Raw genomic sequence first — 25,652 nt, forward strand, 5'->3', positions numbered from 1 at the left:
TATCCAAACCCTTTCTGGTGGGCACAAGAGCTGCTAATTCCCAAGATGGCGGCCATCAATGTTACCCTGAACTTGATACTTGATATCTTCTTAAAAAATTTACAGGGACTGTCGCAATGATACCTTAACTCAACCCACATCATGACTGATTTACCAATAAATGGCACAATTATCACACAAATTATTTACCTTGATTTTACCATGGAGAGCGTACAGGTGCAGCATTATCATCTACTTTCACATTGACTGCACAATACTTAAAAGGTATGAAAATGATACCCAGAAAGTGAGGAGTTCATGATTTTCGTTTTTTCCTTTTTTTTCTGCCTTTTGACAGGATGAATGTTTCAAGTGAGTTGAATGAAGATATTAAAGGGCATCCCGACATCTCTACAAAGCTTCATCATATACGTACAAGTTTAAAATAGACTCTTTTTCTGACAATAAATTATGCATAAACCTGAATACCACTATTTACAATCACTAATCAGACAGGTTGAGACAACAGTTCAGGACAAGACAATCTGTCACACAAAGGAAGGTGTAGGATAAAGATCAAGGTCAGGAGAATAAAGAGAGAGAACACATATATTAGATCTGAGGTCTTGATATCCAGTGGTCTGGCGTCAGAGATCCGTGACTGTTTGGCTGTGCAATCCTTTCAGTTTCGTTTTCACTTTTCAGAAGGATCGCGACTTCCAGGCGCAGGTGTCTCGTCATTAAACAGAGGATTCTTGACCTCCATTTCCCCGGTCTGTTGGTTAAGAACGGAAATAACAATTGTTGAACAAGTCTAATTTTGTTTAGTTTTTCATGATCTTCTTGTGGCAAATCTGTCAGGACTTCACTGAGTACATGTGCAATTGATCACACAAATCGTTTTGCACCAATTGTACCCAGACGAATGATAAAATTTGTGCTCGTTCATGTACGCACATAACAACTGCTTGTCAGATATCAATAGAGGAGGGTGTTTCTGCCTATTTGAAAGTTATGTAATATGGTTACATTCCATTCCACTCCATTCCATTGCAGTAGTAATAGAAGATGGCTGCCAGCAGAGTTGGGAGAGTTCTTGTACTTGCAGGTACAAATGCACGTTTAAAGGCAAAAAAAATGCCAGAAGATATTAGTACTTTTTAGGCTGAAACTCACATTTTTCAGTGAGGTATCACCATCTCAAATCTTCAACATCTTTACAAGACAAATAGAAATCTTCTGATGAGGTAAAATGAGTAACTCTGTCATGCAGAGGTCAAAATGTTTTGTCATTTACTCAATGTTAAGAGCTCAAACTAAAAAATGACTTCAAATAAAGCAAAGGTGATTATGAATCCTGCAAATATTCCAAATTCCAGACTCATAAATGACTCTTTGTTGTACTTTATCGACTTTCATCTTGTTTCACTATCGCTCTAAGTGGAATCTTATACATTTCACAACTGAAGTCTTACTGGACGGCCTTACTGGACAACCTTACTGGACGACCTTACCGGATGACCTTACCGGATGACCTTACTGGACGGCCTTACTGGACGACCTTACTGGACGACCTTACTGGACGACCTTACCGGATGACCTTACTGGATGACCTTATTGGACGACCTTACTGGACGACCTTACTGGATGATTTTGTCAGGGTCATTATTATGAAGAACTTGAAATATCACCTATTTGGACGCATCACGTTTGAAATCTTTGATCAAACACAATAAATAAGATGGTTATACCCAAAACCTTTTTTTACGATACCAACAGCTGTATAAATATGAACTTACAGGAGCGAGACCTGGGCATTCGTAGACGGTGTAATCGCCCTCGTCATTCTCTTCCTCAGATTCCTCCTCAGACGCATCATGCTTCATCTCCCCATTAGCCCTGTGCAGGAGAGTTCAGACACACAATGAATATCTCATTACTACAAAGTCTGGCACATCATCAATCAAAATTTGTAACATGAAACAAGTTTTTTCTCATGAATTACAAAAAGTTACAAAAAAGAAAGTTTCCTTTCTTGTAAGTGCCTAATGACATGACAGGTAACATCACTTTGGTCGAACAAATCATCAATTCTCCTATTACTTCATGTCCTTAAAACAAGGCTTTTGAATCTTTAATAATGCATTTGTGAAAAGACAAGACAACAAATAGCATAACCAGAGTTATTCAGAAAGAGGGTTGAAAACAGATCTAAATGGTCACGGATATTTTTTCTGACGTGCTTGGCAGCTCTAGAAATGAAATTCTTATATAAAGGAATTCTAACCCCTCTACGGGATGCTCCATGTTAGAGCAACCGGGAAACATGATTTATTTATTTACTTGATTGGTGTTTTATGCCGTACTCAAGAATATTTCACTTACACGACGATGGCCAGCATTATGGTGGGAGGAAACCGGGCACACCCCGGGGGAAACCCACGCCCATCCGCAGGTTGCTGACACACCATCCATGTACGGCCCGAGCGGATGCTAGCATGAGCTGGACTTGGACTCACAGTAACCGCACTGGTGAAAGGCTCCTGGGTCATTATGCTGCGCTAATGCGCTAACCGACTGAGCCACGGAGCATACCCCCACCCCACCCCCACTAAAACATGATGCGGTATGGTTAAAAGGCAAAACAGGGTTTGGATGACGTAAGCAGAAACAGCTGTGTCCTGGGATTACAGAAATAACTCACATCTGACAGGATAAAGCACCTGATACCACAGTGGCGTTTGGACTGTTTCCACGTGCATGATTTTGCTTGATTTGAAATCACCAAAAATAAAAATGCTATGCTTTTTAAACTACCTATAAGATACTTTATTTAAGCACCTTATACACTGCATTAACAACAGTTGTGGTATAATGTTAACTGCATTTTGTGTTCAGCTTTTCCTCTCACACTCTCTACTCACTTTTCCATGGCTATCATCTGTTGTTTTTGATGTTGATAGTGGTACATTTGGGCGCTCTGGGCCAGTTTGCGGTCTCCTGTCGTCGGGGCCCTGTCCTTGTTTGGTCCAGTTATCCCGTATGCAGGGTAATCCACGTCACTCGCCATCTTGGCACCTTTTTGTAATCTGCAACAACAGACAGGAAAAATACTGCAAATCAAGACAGAACTAAGTACTGTACGTCAACAGAGAACTACGAGGGTACCTACATAAACCATACTGAATGTCAACATCATTTTATGGCTAGCCTTTATATGTCCATACAGCAGGTTTATAGAGACCCATAGCGCCAACATTTTAAACAGCTTATGGTTTTCCTCATGTTAAAAAAGTAAGGTTTGATCACATTTCATGGATAAGTGGTGAAATGTTTTATTTATCTTTCAAATTTAGTAAAATTGATTGTTTATGGTGTGAACATAGTTTTCAATCGAAATATGAAAGTTAAAGTACTTATAACACATAAATGTCAGTAAGACATTTACAGTGTTAAATTAACACCTGTCTTTCTCTTTTCTTCAAGTTCTTTGTAATATGGGACACTTTGTAGCATTTTATTTATTTATTTATTTAATTGGTGTTTACAACATATACCCAAGAATACTTCACTTGTACGACAGTGGCCAGCGTCATTACAGGTGGGAGGGAACTGAGCAGAAATCTGATATATATATATATATATATATATATATATATATATATATATATATATATATATATATATATATATATACATATATATATATATATATATATATATATATGAACTCAATAGGTTCCTGCTTAAGGCTACATGTGTATAAACAATACAATATATTACCATGTTCAAGTATGTGTGTCTAATTAAGCCAGGAATATGGTTCATAATGAAAACAAACAAGCATATGTCATGTGTACCTCAGCAACAAGGCCTAGCCAGACCCTAGAGCTGATGGCTGTACACTTCATTAGGGAGCATTCTGTAATTGATTACCTTGCGGAAAGGTAATGGTGCGTAATCAGATTATTAATCAAAGCTGGCCATCAGGCACTGCTGCTGTCTCCAGATACAGTACAGCTTCTACAGTTTGCAGTGCAACACAACAAGCCTGATTCTACAGGCTCACTATATGGACACAGCCAAATGTGTTTCGAGAAATAAAAGGTCAAGCTGAATGCTAACTTTCAGGATACAATATAGGCTTTTTTCGAGAGACTGTTTTTTGAAACCTCTGACTGATGAAAAACTTGTTCTTTAATAATATTACAAGAGGAACAGGACAGGGATGTTGCGGCTTGGGGGGTGGGGGGTGAGGGGGGTGAGGGGGGGAGTTAGGGGGAGGAGGGGGTTAAAAGTACAAATGTATAGTTTCCCTAAAATGTGCACAAACCATTTATTAAACCTACTGAAAAACATTTAATTAATGACCATGAACAAGATAATGGGAATGATCCCAAAACATTTCACCAAGAACCATCTGATGAAATATAAATGATCTGAAGATTATTAAGGCCCGATGATAATGTCATCCGCACCTCCATTTATATATTTTCCTACTGAACAATTTTCTCATTTGCCTGTTACTTAATGCCAAACTCAAGAGCTTTTCACTAGCTTATACAACGGTGTTGGCTATAAAATGTGACATTGTAATGAATGCCTACAATCCTACTACTTTAAATACTGTCACTAGGCAGACTGCCATACATACATGTGCACATATCATGTGACTGCATACAAAACAAACAAGATGCGGTACCATAATGGCTTCCAAATGTGTCACCGGATTCCTTTAACTGACCATACAAATAAGCTTAAGAATTAAGCCCAACAATAATGTCATTTAATCATTAACAGGGTTACCATGGCTACTTGGTATACTCTCACATTTCTATGTATATATATATATATATATATATTTATATATATATATATATATATATATATATATATATATATATATATATATATTATATATATATATATATATATTGGTAGTAATGGTCTCAAAATGCATTAGCGTAATCCATTTTCTAAGCAGACAAATAACCTGAGAATTTACAGTCAAGTCATTTACATGTACAGCTACTTGTGCACCATATTCTGTGTTCCCTTGTGCATCCCACTACACAAGCCAGCCAGTCCTTCCTTCCATCCTCCCACAACCTGACACTACACCATCTCTGGGGACATCAAATCAGCAATGATAGCCTTGTACAACATAAGCAGACAAGACTACATGTGTTCATGTATATATGCAGCAGGCAACACCTGACAATGAACAGTCAGCAGGCTACAACTCATCAGGGAAGCATCAGGATTATTTCAGGTATAGACACTCAAATTCCAGCCACACAATTTCCTTATATCTTCCCCAAAAAGTCTATTCTACAGTTTATTCTTTGTCATGAATGCTCAAAAACATGACATTTGTGACAGTGTGAAATAAAGACGAAGCCAAAGCTCTTCATATCTCTGGTTTCAATATTTTGACAATAAATGTCTCCCAGAAATGACCAAATCCCTATACATTTTGTCCCTGTCATGCCTATATATTTCATCCCTATCACACCTGTACATTTTCATCCCTATCACGCCTGTACATTTTGTCCCTGTCATGCCTGTACATTTTATCCCTATCACACTGGTATATTTTGTCTGTCTTGCTTGTACATGTTGTCCCTATCATGCCTGTACATTTTGTCCCTGTCATGCCTGTACATTTTATCCCTGTCATTCCTGTACATTTTGTCCCTGTCATGCCTGTACATTTTCTCCCTGTCATTCCTGTACTTTTTGTCCCTGTCACGCCTGTATATTTTTTCCCCTGTCAAGCCTTTACAAGCACCCGTACTTGTACGTTGACAAAACCACACAGCCTAAGACACATTTAATTAATTGGATAATTTGGAAGGGTGCAATTCTCAAAAACAGCATTTTCAGCCAGTAGATTACAGATGCGAGATTCAATAGTTTATTTGATTGGTGTTAAACCATGTTAACAAGACCTGCGAAAAAAAACCCTTGAGACAGACAATTCCTGACATGCATAGTAACACAATGGATTTCCTAAGCAACATTCTCCATAATGTTTGATACCCTGTAATAATATTAACTTGTGCCACAGGCAGCTATCTCATATAAGAGGGTACATACAGCTGTATTTGCAGACGAACACAAACGTTTGAAACATTTCTGGGTGATGCTATGATAGAATGTACTGTAAATCTTCAACCTTATCCACCTCTAAAGCACTTTGTTCCCTGGAATCTTTGCATATCATTATTATGAAAATGACCCCAAAAATGATATGTTTGTGTCACTAACGATGCAATCTTCATGAAACTATGTAGATTATTTCTATACTCCCCATGGTTCTCTCAGGATGTTTCAAATTATTGGTCGCAAAAATATATTTTTCCACATGATTTTTTTACAGCAAATAAAGCACTTCCGCTGGAAATGTTTGTTTCCTTTTTTTCATGAAAATGTATTTATTTTTTATGGCCAATCTTCATTCTACATGTTCATGTACAAGGTTAGCAAATTGGTTATTTTTTATGGCAACATCTTTAAAAAAAATCAATACCAATTTAATTAAAAGAGTTCCTGTTTCAAATTGGCAGAAAAAAAAAAATCACACGCCCACTTATTTCCAAGAGCAAAATCAAGCCTGCGACAAATGTCAGAATGACAAAATTATTCTGTCTGATGCAGTTTAATAATGGAATTCATCATAACCTCTTTCTCCAACCTTTTTTTGTACGTTCACCTGTTGCCGTTAAGGCATATTTTGAAGATATTTTTCTTCTACACTTCTTCTAGACTTCTACATTTCTAGACTGAAAAAAAAATATATTTATTGTAAAGCCCCGATGTTTACAAAACCATCAAACATAAATTATTACCATTAGCCAAAGATAAAAGTTTGATTACATTTTTTTTTTTTTTTTTTCAAGATTAAATTGGCCTTTCAACATGTGGAAAAGTTTAAGAAATAGAGTACATGTGCTTAATTTGTTGACAAACCGACATTTTCAAAACTCCTTCAGGCTGTTATTTTATCTCACTCCTACAAATAGATATACATGTGCTTGTCAAGATTACATCTATTTGTTGATACCATAAATTTAGACGCAGTGGAAAATCTTTTTAATATTAATACAGAGTTATATAAAAAGCAAAATTATACTAATAGTAATAATATTATGTACAGAAAGAGTTTCATGACACATAAACTTTCCCCACCTTTTGTAATTATTTCTGGGCAGCTCTATTGTACATGTTCCTATATTCATGGTGTTTGCAACTCTGAGCTTCATACATGCAGTTGTAGCTTATTCTAAAATGAGGCAAACAGAGGACATTAGTAATCGTAATCGTTTTTGCAGGATTTTTCCTGTTTTCCTTTTTCACATACAACAGCAAAGAGATTGATTAGGGGCATCTTTCTAGGATACAAGGTCGAGTTCACTGTTTCATAGAAACGCCAATTACGACAATTTAGGTATAGAGCACAAAGAGCCTGCAGAATTAAGGTAATAGCTTATACATGTACTTGTCTGACAACCAGCGTTCAGCGCTCGCTCTGGATCTCAGCCTGCATTCACAGAGGCGGAATCCCAGGTTCTGTGATTATAGCATTACAGCACCTAACACAAACAACCGTTCAATTAGTACCAACCGTGCACTGGGCATAACGCCACACAAAGTGAGGGGGAGTGACGTGGGTGCTGACCTACTTACCCACCACTTGGGACGAGAGGGTCTTGAGGGTGGGGCGTGATATTGGGGGAGAGGGGTCAGCTGTTATAGATCTACAGACGGGACAATATGAATTGTCCGAGATATTTTGGGGACAAGTCATGTACCAATCTTTCTTAAACCAGTTTTTACACTATAAGGAATTAACACAGTGACTATGAAATACTGTTGGTGATTTTTCCACAGCATGTATCTACATCTCAACCCCATCCTATACAAAAATATGTCAAATGATGTGGATATTAATTTTACATACAAACTCTTCAACAGTATAACCTTCTTGACCACATGGAATTAAAACCCTTTACCACTGAAACAATTTTCGGTTTTCATTATCTCCTTTTCCCATCCATAGTTAACATACACAAAATGATATATTTATAATAACGGACACCACTGCCATGAGCATTTGATCATGTATATGAAGTTACATTTGCCACGCTCACCATCTTCAAGATTACCAGAAACAAGGCACATATTTTATCAGTCTGGCCAGGATTAAGCTAATCTTGCCAACTAATGCAAATACACTACATTTAATACCCACATAGATGATAAAACAGGATGAAGACATGTTGATTTCAAATCCAAATTTTAGTTTTATACATGCACAAAACTATAATTGGTATGTTTGCCCTTGGTGACATTTTTACCATTCTGTAACGTTTGCCATTCACATGTTGTATGTATGTATGCACACGTATGTATACTTGGGGTTTTACATCATACTTAACAAGTTTTCAGTCATATAACACCAAGCAGTCATTAGGTGTGTTGTTTATATATGAGTATATGTATACTGTGTCGTGTAGTGGCAGGACGAGTCCATGCTGCCAATGTGAAGTAACAAACAACTGAAGTATCATGCCGACGACACCAAACATGACACCCCGTCCAGCTACATGTTGATGTAAATCACACAGTCAGTCCTCAACAATTAACCTCATTAAGACGTTAACTTCATCTGAGTTCCATGTCAAGCACGTCTCACCAGCTTTTCCCTGCCCAGGGGCATTTAGGTGTAATTGACTTTACGACATCGCTTGTTTTCCATCATCCATGTCCACTGAAGCTTGAAATACCATAACAGCTTTTAATGCTTTTTTTCCCCCCTTCTTTTGCTCTTTTCACCTTCATTTTATGCATGGTGTACGATTTTTTTTTCCCTTTTTTTATGAAAGTATCTAAAGGTAGATTTGTACTTGCTCAGATACTGGCCTTTAAACCACTTTGTCTCATCAGGGGAAGGGAGGGATGAGAGAGGTGTTATGTTATAAGCCCAGGTGCTAATGACATGTACAGTGTATACTGTCAATGCAAACATATTCGGGTCAAGCATGAAGACTAATGCAATTTGATCAGCCTCTCTTGTAACGTTATAGCCCTATATCAAAATAGATATTGTCAAAAAAAAAAAGAATTAAAATACAGCCATTACAGTATCAGTATAATATTACCTGTATTGCAAATTCCTCTTAACGTTTAATCGAACAGAAGATCATTACCTTTATCTTATTCCCTTAGCCACTCCGAGCTGTGACCACATACATACACACACACACACATATACACATATATATGTATATACTGTAGCCTTGCACACACTTCTCTGCAGTGTCCCCTACCTTCCTTTACAAGGACAATTCACCACCCTCCCCACCCACCCCACTTACCCCACTCACCCTGCACATTACTAATACACTAATTCCTCAACCTTTTCGCATATGAAATAGCAACTTTCAATGTCATTTTTAGTTTCGTTTTGGAAACAAATTTTAGAGCTTCATAAAATGTATAATTTTATCAATCTACACAGAATAATGCCTTCAGAATATGCTTGAATAAACACCTTGCAAATATGCAAAATGACTGAACAATTACAGTAAAATGGAATCAAATTTTATTGCTTGCATCCTGAAAAGGTCTTAATCTTTAAGACCACATACATATGTTTGATAAAGCAATCAAACTGTTGCTTTATAGTCACTTTTAATTATCTTTTCTTCAAATCTTAAATGTTACATGTTTTCAAAATACATAACATCTATTACAACTTAACTTGAGCAGATAACAATGTTTATACAAAATTCTAAAACGCTAATTCATTAACCACCCTTTATGCTTGATGTTTTCCAGCAAGCTCAGTAATATTTCACTTATTACTCTAGAGTCAAGGTCAAAGAAAAAATTACCCTTTAATATAATGAGTTGAAAACACTCCCACTCTTTCATGTCTTACAACAGCTAGTGGGAAAAACCTTCAAAAACAACTTTAGGTTCCGAAAAAAAAAAATGATGCTTTTAATTTTGTGAAAATCCATGAAGCAAATATATCCACCATTTCTCTACATAAACAACCACCATTTCTCTACATAAACAAAATTTTGTGTGGCAAAAGAGAAAAAATAGGGATAATGTACTTGCCTTATCTGCTCCTATATCCACTATTATCCTCTAATATTCTATTTTCAGACTGTTTATATTAAACCCAGCACAACAATCAGAATACATCCATTTATATTTTGCTGATCAAACAACTTTATCTCACTATATCAAATTAATCCTATCATGTAATTATCTAGTCCTGCAACCGTAAGAGTTTTCTATTTATTACTTATAATAGCAGTTATTTCAAGATTTTTTTTATCATACTAGTATTTCATAAGGGTCATATGGGTATACAACAAATCAATCTATGCCTTAGTGGAAACCATTACACCTTTTTCAACTGCATCTTAAGCTAAAATGTGTTGCCTTTAGTTCTTACTATAGCAGTTTCTTTAATACAGCAGTCTTTTTGTGCTGACTAATTTTTTTAATTCAAAATATACCTTGGTTGTATGGTTCAAAAGAAGACATGGAAATTTTAAAATTTCAAGAGGTTTCAGTCACACACAAACAAGGAGTAAAACCTTTCGAAGAATTCTGATATTGCATTTGTCCTCAAAACTCTAAGGCAAAACAAACAAGCAATTTTAGAGGATAATAAAGGTCATAAAATATTACAAAACTCACAAACTGGTATATCATTCTAGATTCCAAACAAATCTTAAGACATCTTTCTATTAGCGGAGATGATTTGAACTCTCAGAATCAGCCAAAATGAGTATAACATACAGTCATATTCAAAATATTAGGTCAAGCACAATGTTTCCTTTGAACGTTTGAAGCAAAATCAAGGAATACACATCTAGAAATGATTTTTTTTTGTGTGTAATGCAAAATTTGTGCAAAATGGTCTAACTAAAATTATCGAAATACAGAGCTTTTCACACCATATACACGTGTAGGCAATATCTGTCGTGGGGACAGGCTCACAGGCAAAGTTGTCCTTTTCCAAGGTCTTGGCACAGAGAAGTAGCTTGCATGTACATTTGGCGTTGTAGTAAATGTGCCAACTCTGGCGAGAGTTCCCAATACTGCTGGGAAATCAATATGCTCTTGTCCGTGTATACAGCCGCCCTGAGAACAGCAGCAAAGGTGACAGCCAGTCGTCGGTAACATCCTCGGGCAAAGCGACGTCGCATTGAATGGTTATTCGCCCGACGGCAGGCTTAGTGCGGAAACACGCAGCTTTACGGCTCATTCTTCCACTCACCTCTCAAACCCATCAAATACAGTGACTACAAAGAAGGCGTGGTTCATGTTTACAGAAATGACCTTTTCTGACCACATTCACCTTCATTTTAGGAATATTTCTGTTTGTACATATATATGAAATAACCTTCCCAGCAGGAATTTTGCTTGTAAGTCATTGGATTTTTTGCCTGTATATTAAAATTTAAAAGATGCGACGACATATCCCACACCACCTTCCTCTATATAACAACAGATGGGGGCGACATATCCCCCACCATCTTCCTCTGTATAACAACAGATGGGGGAGACATATCCCACACCACCTTCCTCTATATAACAACGGATGGGGGCGACATATCCCACACCATCTTCCTCTATATAACAGCAGATGGGGGCGACATATCCCCCACCATCTTCCTCTGTATAACAGATGGAGGCGACATATCCCACACCATCTTCCTCTATATGACAGATGGGCGCGACATATCCCACACCACCTTCCTCTATATAACAACAGATGGGGGCGACATATCCCACACCACCTTCCTCTATATAACAACAGATGGGGGCGACATATCCCACACCATCTTCCTCTATATAACAATAGATGGGGGCGACATATCCCACACCAACTTCCTCTATATAACAACGGATGGGGGCGACATATCCCACACCATCTTCCTCTATATAACAACAGATGGGGGAGACATATCCCACACCACCTTCCTCTGTATAACAACAGATGGGGGAGACATATCCCACACCATCTTCCTCTATATAACAACAGATGGGGGAGACATATCCCACACCACCTTCCTCTATATAACAGATGGGGGCGACATATCCCACACCACCTTCCTCTATATAACAACAGATGGGGGCGACATATCCCACACCATCTTCCTCTATATAACAACAGATGGGGGCGACATATCCCACACCATCTTCCTCTATATAACAACAGATGGGGGAGACATATCCCACACCACCTTCCTCTATATAACAGATGGGGGCGACATATCCCACACCACCTTCCTCTATATAACAACAGATGGGGGCGACATATCCCACACCATCTTCCTCTATATAACAACAGATGGGGGCGACATATCCAACATCATCTTCCTCTATATAACAGATGGGGGGCGACATATCCAAAACCATCTTCCTCTATATAACAACAGATGGGGCCGACATAACATACACCATCTTCCTCTATATAACAGCAGATGGGGGCGACATATCCCCCACCATCTTCCTCTATATAACAGATGGGGGCGACATATCCCACACCAACTTCCTCTATATAACAACGGATGGGGGCGACATATCCCACACCATCTTCCTCTATATAACAACAGATGGGGGAGACATATCCCACACCACCTTCCTCTATATAACAGATGGGGGCGACATATCCCACACCACCTTCCTCTATATAACAACAGATGGGGGCGACATATCCCACACCATCTTCCTCTATATAACAGATGGGGGCGACATATCCCACACCATCTTCCTCTATAAAACAACAGATGGGGGCGACATATCCCACATCATCTTCCTCTATATGACAGATGGGCGTGACATATCCCACACCACCTTCCTCTATATAACAATAGATGGGGGCGACATATCCCACACCAACTTCCTCTTTATAACAACAGATGGGGGCGACATATCCCACACCATCTTCCTCTATATAACAACAGATGGGGGAGACATATCCCACACCACCTTCCTCTATATAACAATAGATGGGGGCGACATATCCCACACCAACTTCCTCTTTATAACAATAGATGGGGGCGACATATCCCACACCATCTTCCTCTATATAACAACAGATGGGGGAGACATATCCCACACCACCTTCCTCTATATAACAGATGGGGGCGACATATCCCACACCACCTTCCTCTATATAACAACAGATGGGGGCGACATATCCCACACCATCTTCCTCTATATAACAGATGGGGGCGACATATCCCACACCATCTTCCTCTGTGTAACAGAAGGCTTACGTGAAATTCTCACATCGACACAACATTGCATTATAAAGGTCTCAAAAAGTGTGGGAGCTTTATTCCAATGAAGACTGCCAAAAGAAAGCCCCTATTATTTGTAAGGTATGCAAGTACAATGGCTCCAGAAAGGTAAATGAGCAGTTTCTTTATTACAGAGAGAGAGAGAGAGGGAGAGGATGAGAGTTTAAACGTTACACGCGCAAAACAGAACACATGACCATTCCCTTCAGCACCCCAACTCAAGTACACTAAACACCCTACAATGGCACCCTATACCCTCACAAACAGGCTTTTTTCAGACCTGAGTTTCTGTGTCAGAATCAATATCCCTCAATATGTTGCCTGATGGGTGATTGGTCAGTATTTTTGTGCCTGATATTGTCCTGCGGGACCTGACGTAGATCTTGAGCTGTCAGGGTGGCAGTCAGCAGGAGAACAAACCGATACTGCCAGGTTTCAATACAGACTTGGAAATCCAGGAAGTCTAGACTCCAAATATCTGCTTTATTTGAACACACGACTTTTTTCTTCTCTCATTTTTAGATGGCCTAGAGGCTCAGGCATCACATTTAGCCGGAAAACTAATGAGGAAAAAAGGCATTCTGGACGCACAGATTTTCAATGTGGCTCATAATCTCATGCTGAACCAAGGTCAGGCTGTACATAAAGATACGTGTAAACCAGCAGGGAACTCACATCAACTAGTACCGTGCCTTAGGATATAGAGACACTGAAATTCAAGAGTCTGTAACCGCCGTCAAAAAACAAAAATGCAGGCTAAAAATGAAGTGATCACGCTAGTAACAAAAAAAAGGGGGCATTTTGTCTCAAGGCTCTCCATCCTTTGTAATTTGATAGTTCTGGTTTCAGTTTCTATGGGTGCTGGGGGTGCTGGGTGAGGGGCATGAGGGGCATGAGGGGCATGAGGGAGTGAAATTTCCACTTTATCTATTCTCTTGAGTGTCCACATCAATCTTTAATATATAAAAAGGAATAATTTATTTTTTTGTGCATTACACAACAATCTAACTTTAGCATTGCTTCATGGGTCTTTATTTTTTTACTGACGTACATGTGTATGTATCTCAAGAAGAGACTAGCTTTATTTGTAATTGAGCCAATGCTAAAACAAATTTTAAAAAAAATCTGAATCAATGCAAAATTCAAAATCCTCTTTTTTGTATTGGCTGATCTTGATGTTTTCATAACATTCCTGTATTTCAAGGTTTTATGATCACATAAATATGTCTTCAACAGGAAATCTTCCTGGAACAGTCCACATTTCCCACAAATTAGATGACTTTCATGTTTTATTTTTTGTACCCTCTGGCAACAATTTAAAAAAAAAATACTCTACCCAACAAAATAAAGATTTAAACTCGTCTTATTCATGAATAAGAAAATAATCAGAAGTACATGTATGAATGTAAAATAATTTACACTGTTTTCACTGGTCACTATTTGTGAAGTTTTCCTACATTATCCATATTTCCATATCATTATAATTAACTTATGTATATATTATATACATATATATATATATATATATATATATATATATATATATATTTTGTTTTTTTTTTACAGTGACAGAACTGTAACAGTCTACATACATGTACAAGCCGTGCCAATGTTAATCATTTAGTCAGTACTTTAACCCTTTCTTTGTTACACTGTTAGCTTTAATCACTTGTCCATCCAGCTCAAACATGTTCAGTCCATGCTGGGATTAGCTAAAATACATGTATGACAACTCTGCCTAGCAACCCCCACACGGAATGATATATAATCCCTTTCCTGACTTAGATTAAAATGTACAGATAAAATATAAAAGAAAAAACACAACAAGAATCCAGGGGTCCGTTTCACCAAGCGAACATAACATTAGGTGCACCGTAACTTCCACGTCAACCAGCACTGTTTAGTATTACGCAGCCATTGGAGTTACACAGACACAGCGCTTTGTGTGCTTTGTGAGTCCTACTTTAGATGGGTTACCAATGGTTTGAAGACCAGAACCCCTTTTGTGACACATATATGTACAAAGTGCCGTAAAACAACAACACTGAGGAGCAGCGGGATAGGATACAAACCTCTGAATGCTCTCAGCATGATTTTACATACAGCTGAGAAAAGATTGACATCCTGAGCTAAGTTCTCATCTTTTTCAGGCACTATACCACCATCAATGCATTATTTAACTTCTGACGTTTGAGGAAAACACTAATCAAATCACTTATTCAACACAGAATATATTTACAGCGAAACGCAGACAGAAAGAATGAAATCTATTTTCGAAAACTGCCTCCAGTAGAAACACAGCTGGCATTTAGCAGATACAAGAACTTTGCTTTTAAAGGAAAATCCAAAAGTGAAAGAAAATCAATTGGACTTTTTTAAGGTTCTGACTTAGCTGAGGGCATGTATTTGCACGTTATCATTCATTATGTTGAAGCTTCCAAAGGCAACCAGTCAAATTGATTTTTTTTTTTTATTTCTACCTTGACCCCATGCTCAGGAATTCTAACGATATATCACGGTAGTCAGTGGGTGATAAACCAAGGTGACCAAATAAAACCACAGACTTTTGGCACGCTATTCTGGCTACCTTTCAATGTGATTTTTGGTGGACACGGTGGAAGACAGATAAATTTCATGTAAGGCCATGCAAGGAAAAACCTTCAACAGCTTATTGCCATCCAGGCTCAGAGAGCAATGGAAGCAGGTGATATCAAATGTTAAGAATTTTCCTTTTCAAGAATTCCACTGAGCCCATGTCTTGTGTGGCCTTGCAATTAGAAGGCAAGCATCTGTATGGCCACTAGAACTGTGACCTGCTCAGATCCAATAAAATTCTTTGTCTGGTACATAACAGGAAGAAGAATATAGATCACAGAGGTCAAAGATCAGCTGCACCTGCAGAGAACGTGCTGACCTATTTTCTATCAGCCCAGGAACAACAGCTTTTCATTTGATGTTATCTCTGCTCTACGATGTTGAACAGATAACATCTCAACCTTCTTGTGAACAAAACAAAACAACTTAGAATTCTATTTATCCAGCGCTAAAAATCTGAACAAAAAAAAAAAAATTTTGGGTAGAGTAGTGAAGGTCAACCTTGAGCAAAAACATACTATTAAGAAGTGTAATAATTCAGTAAAAATGTGTCAAAATCTATGGGATACTAGTACCAGTTATTGTGAAAAATATAGGTCATCTGGTTTAATCATCAGGAAAACAGTCTGTTCCATTTACGATGTTGTCTTAAGACCATATGTCACTTTCATGATCGATATACTAGAATTTTTACCGTGCAATGTTAGCAGATAAAACTCTGCCATAACAAAAACCATGCCCTAAAATGTCTATTTCTTCCACAGAGGCAAATTCCGCTATCAATACTGATCAATATAAGTGACAATGATGGACAGGCTCAAGATCCATACCGTATTGACCAAATAACGTGAATGACCACCTGGAGATAAGAGACATAAAACTTGGCTGGGAACCTTTTACTACCATCAGTGCTTTTGACACGGCTTTTCACTGCAGAATAAAATGCTCATGGGTCTGCCATTAATACATTATAAAATAAAGAAATAAATAAATGAAAAATAAATAAATAAATAAAAACAAAATATAAATAAATAAATAAATGAATAAAAAAAATACTGGATTTGCCTGAAAAATCGCCAATTTCAGAACCCTCAGCCTGAGGCGAAAAGAGAAGCATTTCAGCATTTAAGGTGTGGAATCTCAGACTTTTAGTGACCAATAATAAGGTTTAAATTTGATGACCAGCGTTTTAGGAGAAAATCAGGAAAGAAATGCTATTGACATTCTACATTTTTTACTTTTTCAGTCAAGCTTGGAACCAGGAGTTTCCACTGTTTTCCAACAGGAGTAATGAAAAAAAACATGTTTCCAGCTATAAAGAAAGCCAGTGTTATGATCGATCGAGAATAAATGATCCAATCAGATATCAATCATCTGACCTATATATGATCCGGAGAACAAAACATGCCAGAACCCACTCACAAACCTATGGATATTGATTTCTCTTCGCTGATCAGAGATTTGCATCAAAACTCTGTCGTCCCCTGAAGACATAGGAGTATTATGATACGCCCAGAGTGCCTGTCAAACAGACTACACAATCACGTAGTGCTCGAACTCTGGCCCGTAGTTAACTTGGGGCACTTAGACAGGTATATTCTCCAGGTATCTCCAATGGAGATCTTAATTGGCAAAACTTTTCCCAACTGCTTCCTTTATACCATATACATATAGAGTATTTGACCAAAAATTCACTCAAGACTAATTTATTAAGCAAATCATTTGCCACAGTTTAACTGATTTAAAGTTGATTTACAGTTTGCTTGGAAGCTTAAAATGCCACTCTGGTCAGAATACAAACTGCGTAGAAATATTACAATGATATGAAAGAAATCCTACAGAGTAGGCCTAACACTATGTTTCAATAGGATTTTGATAAATAACACTATTTAACCCACATAACTGAAGATTCCTTTAAAAAAACAAAATCTTCGGCTGTGTCCATAAAATTTTCCTGATGTGATGTGATAATATTCCCTGTATGATGTCAGATTAGGCAGATGTGACATTGAGTAAGGCATTTATGCTGGGATGACATCAAGAGCATTTGAAAGGGCACCGTCATTTGTGGATATACGTCAGCGATTGATGACGCCATGTGTTCGTGGGTGACGTCACACTAGGCAAAGTGGAAGGGACAGAAATATTTTGTTTCCGTATACTCTGACGAAACGTACAATATCGGTTTTAATTCACTGCAATATTTTCACAATTTAGGAAAGCAATTCAGACTATCACAGTCTTTATCAATTTACCTTGCTTTTAAGACAGATGTTTTGAAACCAAAGTAGCTCTTTAAGGGAGATATTGTACAGCAAAAAATGTAATTTTCATTTACCAAAAGTATTAATTTTTGCTATCAGCATGCATTTTGAAGGGGGGGGGGTATGGCAAATACAGTGTTTCTTCCGTGAGGAGAGTTTTGCGTCCATTGATCATGTTGAACGAATGAAGCATTCCCCCCCCCCCTTGTTTATTAACTCACGCTGAGCTGTAAGGTTCTGGAGAAACTTCCCCACCTTACACCTTAAGTAATTCTGGCCTACAAGCAAGTATAAGCTCGCTGAACATTGTTTTTTTCAATGACAATCCACAGCTAAATTAACCATTACTCATACACTGCAAGAGAACAATGGGCCATTGAGCTTGGACATGAACTGCCATTTTGCAGGAAAAGGAATCCCATTAGGTTCTTCCAAGTTTGCTGGATACATGTATTACGGTGGGCAAATAAGGTGATGTTAACTGTTTAGATGCACAGTATTTCTGCTTCCCATGAAACATATCCAAACATCTAGCACTTCATCTATAATAACAATATCCAAATTTACATAAAATTCAGTGTTCAACATTCAGCTATGTAAAACGACATGACTGTTTGGATGCAGTATTTAATATACATGAACAGCTTTAAAATTTGCTCTAAGACACTTTCATAAAAAGCTGAACTTACCCCATTTGAACAAAACAAACTTCTTGAAACTATGCCTTCAGAAATATGCACAGTGCTAACACAGAAAAACGTCAATGTATATCAGAGCTACTGATGACATTTCAAATGTTATACAAATAAGTCACCTTTTCCTACAAACAACAAGTATACTTTGTTTGTTTTAATGTAAAAAATTTCTGTAGTTGCGTCACAGCATTTTATTTAAAGAAAATTACCTCAAAAAATCGAAGTAGACATCATTAAATTTACCCCTTAAAACTGTGCACAAATATACTTTCATTTATTTTTTTTAGATTATTATAAAAAGAGTTAAAGGCGTTCACATATTTGAATTGTAAGGTGGGCCTAATGGACCCTGCTATCAGAGTTTGGGAACTCTGATGAAATTTTTCCAACTCTAATCACGAAACTGAATGTTAGAATAACTGTTTTTACCCATGAGTGAAAGTTTGCTGAAATAACGTCCTCAAAAATTTCTTTCTTTGATGAACATCAGGAAAAAAGGTATGTGACGTCAGAGTTGCTGGATATTGTCAGTATGGCTCATAAAGCTCTTTAAAGAATCACTCATAAAACAAATGAAAGTTTTTTACGCATAGTTTTCAGTTGTGAATATGACGAACCTTAATTTTAGCTTCCTTTTACTTTATAGGGTTTCTTGGATGTAATCAATCTCAGTTGATGTCCACGGGCATCATGGCCAGAGGCTATTCAGAGATAATGGTCACCATTACTCACAAGAAACAACCTATCCCCTGAAGCCATCAAACCTGGAATCAGTAATGGCTGACCCCATTAGCACAGATAATAGCATGGACAGAGCTGACCCAGATGCTGATTCAGCTTGACAATTTGTGGTGTACTAGTGTAACTGATGGTACACAAGACTAGTCAGGGCATGTGTCGCTATAAAATAAAAGGGTCACCACAAGAAGAGATTGGTAAAGTCATGAAGGACATTTTTAATTAACATTTTTAATTAACATTTTTACATGATCATAATTTCTATTTTACATCATGCTCAAAATTTCATATCTTTTGGGGGAAGGGGGGAGCGATGGGGAATGGTCATGTTTTTCTTTCTTTCTTATTTGCTAAGTTACATTTTACAAACACACATTCCTGGTGATTAGGTGACCCTGAGGTCAAGAGTTCAAAGCCCTGATGGGTCAATTTTCTGCACAACAAGAATTAGATTGCACATCTATAATACCTGACACCGATCTTGACACACAAAACTCCACTTTTAACCATGACCTTGCCAATCATTGCGAGCTACCATAATTCAGTCGTGCAGCAACCCTGTATTTGGTGTTGCATGTGATCTGTTAGCTGATGAAATACTCGTGGACGGGCTATACAAAAGGGTTCAAATCACAGTAGAACACATCGTTTCCTTCTGTGACACTACAGTGCTTGTGTAATACCTAGCTGTTTCACAAGAACATATACACCGATAACTGTGACATAATAAAGTAAGAACAAAAAGAGTTCAAAGCTTTAAACTGCTTTGTTATAGGCCGATATACAGATACAGGTTCCCCATTAAGGACAAAAATAAGTGCCAACTTACTTGTACCAGCAAACACCAGCCACCCCTATACCAATCACTCCTGCAACACTACAGCCTGCAACTACAGCTGAAAACAGAGTGAGAAGAAAACTAAGAATAAAGACTGAATCTAACATTTGATACACTTGTATGAAAGTGCAGACAAATTGTGGTTATATGACACAAATTTATTCAAGCTCCAAGAAAGCTTAAGAACACATGTCTATATCCATGGCAATTTCAACTCATGTGTTGTGAAAATAAGCGCTTTAATCAAATTTTGAATCTTGACTTTACTGTAAATCTTCAACCTTTTCAACCACTATAGCACTGTTTTGCAGTGGAATTTAAGCATACAATTAAAAGGATAAGTTTGTGTCACTATCAAATATGTAAGCTTCATAAAACTGTGCACATTAGTTCCCTACACCCAACAGCTCTTTCAGAATGCCAGCCTGGAAGTAGGCAGCACAACAAAGACAATGTAAGGCACCCAATAGTATACTGTCAGGCACTGACTGTTTGGTTCAGGCCGTGACAGGACAAAACTGCCATGTAAACAACAATGCAACTATTTTATAACATGAACAGCTGGATGATTTGACATCATGTCCTGCATTAACTTTAAAATTAATTTCCAGGCTGGGGATGTTTCAAAATATTGGTTGCAGAGGCAGTTGAAAAGATTGAAGTATTAAGGTATTTCAAGTCTTTCTCAGGAATGACTTCAGGGGACAATTTCACAAAGCGATTTTGGGCGTTAGGCCTTAAATTGCTATCCAAATAAAGCTCCTACTTTTACTACACATCTATTAAATTCAAAAAAGATTACATTTTGGGCTTTTAATAGCTCAAACTTTAGTCTTTAATCGAATCCAAATAAAACTCCTACACTTTACTTTACACATTTGTGAAACTGATAATTCCGTGATGTGGTCGTAAAATTTCGTCTATAAAGTTTCCATTTTCAAACATTTTGTTCTGTAAAAAACATTATGTTTTGGGCATTTAATAGCTCAAACTTTAGTCTTAAATTGTAATCCAAATAGAACTCCTACATTGTACTTTACACATCTCTGAAACTGATAATTCCATGATGTGGTCATAAAATTTCGTCTGTAAAGTTACCATTTTCAAATATTTTGCTTTGTAAAGAAGCTTAAAAACTTTTAATAGCTCAAACTGGCTATGTGAAACACGCCCCAGGGGGCCCACACGTCCGTCAATAACGGGGACCTTCCAGGGTTACAGTGACAACTCACCGACATAATAAAAATCTGTCATGGACATTGCCACCACCTGCCCATCTTTTTTCTTGTTGGGATCTTGTTGTTGCAGAGGCTGAGGTGTAGGCCCTGATTTTGATGACGACCCTGTAGTCCCATTCTTTTGACTGCTTGCGTCTGGGCGTTTTGTTGTTGGCCTGTGAGTGGCCTTATGAGTGGGCTTTTCAGTTGGAGCTTCTGTGGGATTTAAGCTGCCACCTATTAAGAGAGTAAAACAGTGATTAGCATATAGTTTCACAGATTGACTGACCGACTGACTGACAAATTATTACAAAGATTCAATGACTGATTGCTTGGTAGATCTGTTACTTTAACTCTGAATTCTAAACATACTGGTTAAGACCTGATTGATTTATTTGATCACGTTGATTAGTGTTTTACGCCGTACTCAAGAATATTCCACTTACAACAGCGTCCAGCATTACGGTGGGAGGAAACAGGACAGAGCCCAGGGGAAACACATGACCATCCACAGGTTACTGGCAACCTTACCATGTACGGCCGGAGAAGACTAATGATTAAGGGAGTATGCCCTTAATGACATTATGAGATCAAAACCACATACATGTATGCCAGTATGTATGCATAAACTCTTACATGTAACTTATAAATAGCGTGGGTGCTTCCTTATTAATAAATCCATCAATTAGCACTGTACTGCGTTATTTTTACTTCACTGAACTAACATAAAATTGTCATTCTTACAAAAGTATTAAGTACTGTTAAATAGAAATCTCAACATGATTTAAACCCACACAAAGCCTACTAAGGCCTGAACATGTCTTAAATTCAACGCAACATGTCAAGAAATAAAAGAGAAAAATTCAACTCTGCATGCTTACATATAACAGTTAAATCAGATTTTCCTCCAGAACTCAAAGCTCAACAGGGAAGTCTCAAATCAGAAAGAGAAGAAACAACTGACTTTGTACACAACTCACAATGGGAATTAACACTGACAGTGAATCACTATCTATAAGAGCCCAATGAATTCTAATTTTTACAAAAGCTTTATAACGCATTTCCATCCACTAATCCAATGTTACTATAATTATCCTTTTTTTTTTACTTCTTAAAAAAGAAAAACATCAGATAGAGTATTTCACATTTTGCACATCACACATTTTGCACATCACACATTTTGCTTGATTCTGTTCATCCACCTTTATATATGGAGGCTTTTTGAGAAGTTTGTTTGATTTCTTATCAGAAATACTTAACTTGGCATCAAAATGTCAAATGTATCATTTTGAGGCCCTCCTGAAAGTGCATTTTGACATACAGGTACCAAACTTTAGGTGAAATACAAACCCGTAATCAACCGTTGTCCTTTGAAAACATTTTCACCCATCATGGATCACAACAATTTCAGGTACATGTATCTTAAATGGCCAATTACAGTAGTGTTGATAAGTCGTAAAGAAAGAAAAAAACGGTTTAAAATTTCAAACCAAAACCACTGCATCTAGACTCAGATGAACAGAATCACTGAACAGAATCAATGAACATAAATCTTCTGAACTTCTGAACTGGAAAACTCTTTACACCTGTATGTTTCCTTGTGGGTTGGTTTTCCTGCAGGTCTTGCCCTAGGCCTGACTTTCCCCACAGCTTTTGAAGCTTCTACAAGTCCTACTACTGTCCGGAGCATTAACTGCTTTTCAAAGACAAATCATGCTTCAATCAAGTTTCCATTACAGTGGTAAAAACGTAATCCTGTACTCATAAATGAAGATAAATGCATACAAGCGGTTAGCCTAGCCTAGATTCCAAAGGCAACACGCAACCTCTATAATACACTTAGATGTGAGTTGTATATGTCCTTGACCAACAGCCTCAAAAATCAACTGTAACCCTGCTGATGTTAAAAAGCCTTACTGATATCAACAAGCCTTCATAGCTTAATGCATACAGTTTTATACAAGCACAACATGCCAGTCTTGCTCTGAAGAGTTGGATGCTTGAATGCTGAATAAAGTTAGGGTGACACACAAACAATGTACTCGTACAAGGCAAACAATAATGACAACAAAGCAGTATGTCACACCTTTTAACACGGACATGGAAAATTCAAGACTTTTGGTTTATGGCCTGTATTCTTATTTCTTGTGTTGGTCTAGGGAAATCCCATTACTTTTGGTTTCTTATTCTGTCCCTTTATAGGGAAATCCGAACTCACCATCTGCTATTCTGTCTATGTTGAAATCTGGTACAAATTCCTTGCTGATTGAGTTTGTTTCTGCGACTGGTTGAGCCGGGCCTCCTGTGAAAAAAAAACAAGAAGAAAAAAGATGGGTGAAAATGAATTTTTTTGTTTTTTATCTATTCCCAACAATCATCATGATCATGATCAGCTGTTCAGATGGTTATGTCTTTGTACCTGTCAATATTAGGGTAAGAACCAAACATTAATATAGCCTGTTGAACCTGAAACTGAAACTGAAACTGAAAACCTGAACAAATACAGTTCAAAAAAAGTGCTACCAATATTGTAAAATATCACACAATATCAGAAATGCATTAAGAACCTGAAATGAGATCATCAGTAGTACATGTATCAGAATTTAAATATCTGCAATATTTTGACAATATCACGCATAACTAATAAAAATAATATAGTCAGACAAAAACTGTCAATCTAGAAGATGTCTTAATATACATAACCGTGTATTTTTACATCTTCTTTAATTCATTACTATTAAAGGAAGCATCAGTACAAAAGGACATCTACATGCATAACAGGTTACAGTGTACACACGTAGCAAGTGTCACTGACACTACATTACAATTTGCAAAGGCCTGTAGGAATACATGCACCTATTTCTTCAGGATTCATGATCAGTTTCCTTGTACTTTCTTAGATATAGTGTCTGAATGCAACTTATTTAAAATGGCAATTGGAAAGCAGAAGTACATGTAATTCTCCAATGTAAACCTAGTAGTTGAGACGATAATGGAAATTTTGTACTTTAATTCTTCTAATTTTAGGACAGATATAAATAGTGCTGAAAACAAAGAATTACATTTCTCATCCAGCTTTTTAAAAAAGTAAAGATATGAATATGTTGATCATTAGATGGACTAGCCTTGAGAATAAAAAAAAAAAGAACTAGTCTAAATCTTCATGCCATTATACAAGTACATGTACACTGGCTAAAGAGATCAGACAACATGTTCCAAAAATTAGAAGAACTACAGTACGTAAAGTTCGTGTTCATGCAGGCACATATCCACTGCATCAAACTCTATTAAAACTAAAATAAACTATAATAACAAAGGGCAAATACTGTCCATCAGCCTATACATGTACCTTCAGTGGACTTAGGCCATTCATTAGCATGCTTTGGATAACCGGACGTATGCTGAATGTGCGAATCATAGTCCTTGCCAATTTTCACCAAATAATTCCGCAGACTGTCCAGTTGAGTTTTGCCTTGGACGAAGGTCGCCGGAAGTAAACCAAGACCAAGGTGAATAACAAACACACACGTATAGGTCAACCATGTTAGCATCTTGACTACAGACATTTTCTTCTGCTAACTGTGCCCAAGGCAAGTTCTACAGTCAATTGCTGTTCAAGAATCCAGTCAACCCACGCAGTTCACATCAAAACGCGGACTGAAAACTTGCTTCTCCCAGTGAGCATAAACAAAGCAGCTCCGTGAATCATATGCCGTTTCCACTGACAACTCAAGATTTCATAAGTTGTGGCTATCTGCATGTGTTAGTCCTGTCGGTAAAAGCTCCACAATATAGTAATGGTAAAGTCAAAGACTGTACACTATGCCTAAAGGTGTGCTAAGTAATATGTCCGTGTGAGCCTGCTGTGTAGTCTGTGGACTGTGAAACACAGGCTTTGGGCAGGAAGACACTCTAGCATCACACAATGGTCTCTCCACACTGTGATGAAATACAAGCAATCCTCAAAATACCAACAGAAGCAATCCTCA

General features: G+C 37.5%; 1 protein-coding gene across 1 annotated transcript in view; it reads right to left on the minus strand.

Annotated features, from left to right (window-relative positions):
- Nucleotides 1-336: 336 nt before the first annotated feature.
- LOC135480333 (neural proliferation differentiation and control protein 1-like) overlaps nt 337-25,652 on the minus strand; it is a 34,135-nt gene continuing 8,819 nt past the window's right edge. The window contains exons 2-7 of the mRNA XM_064760156.1: nt 23,882-23,965; nt 21,679-21,900; nt 20,438-20,504; nt 2,904-3,068; nt 1,779-1,878; nt 337-754 (exon numbers count right to left, since the gene is read on the minus strand). Coding sequence (XP_064616226.1) covers nt 674-754; nt 1,779-1,878; nt 2,904-3,068; nt 20,438-20,504; nt 21,679-21,900; nt 23,882-23,965 — 719 coding nt within the window. The 3' untranslated portion in view covers nt 337-673. The remainder of the gene's footprint in view (nt 755-1,778; nt 1,879-2,903; nt 3,069-20,437; nt 20,505-21,678; nt 21,901-23,881; nt 23,966-25,652) is intronic.

The sequence above is a fragment of the Liolophura sinensis genome, chromosome 13 (genome assembly GCF_032854445.1).
Source record: "Liolophura sinensis isolate JHLJ2023 chromosome 13, CUHK_Ljap_v2, whole genome shotgun sequence".
NCBI lineage: Eukaryota > Metazoa > Mollusca > Polyplacophora > Chitonida > Chitonidae > Liolophura > Liolophura sinensis.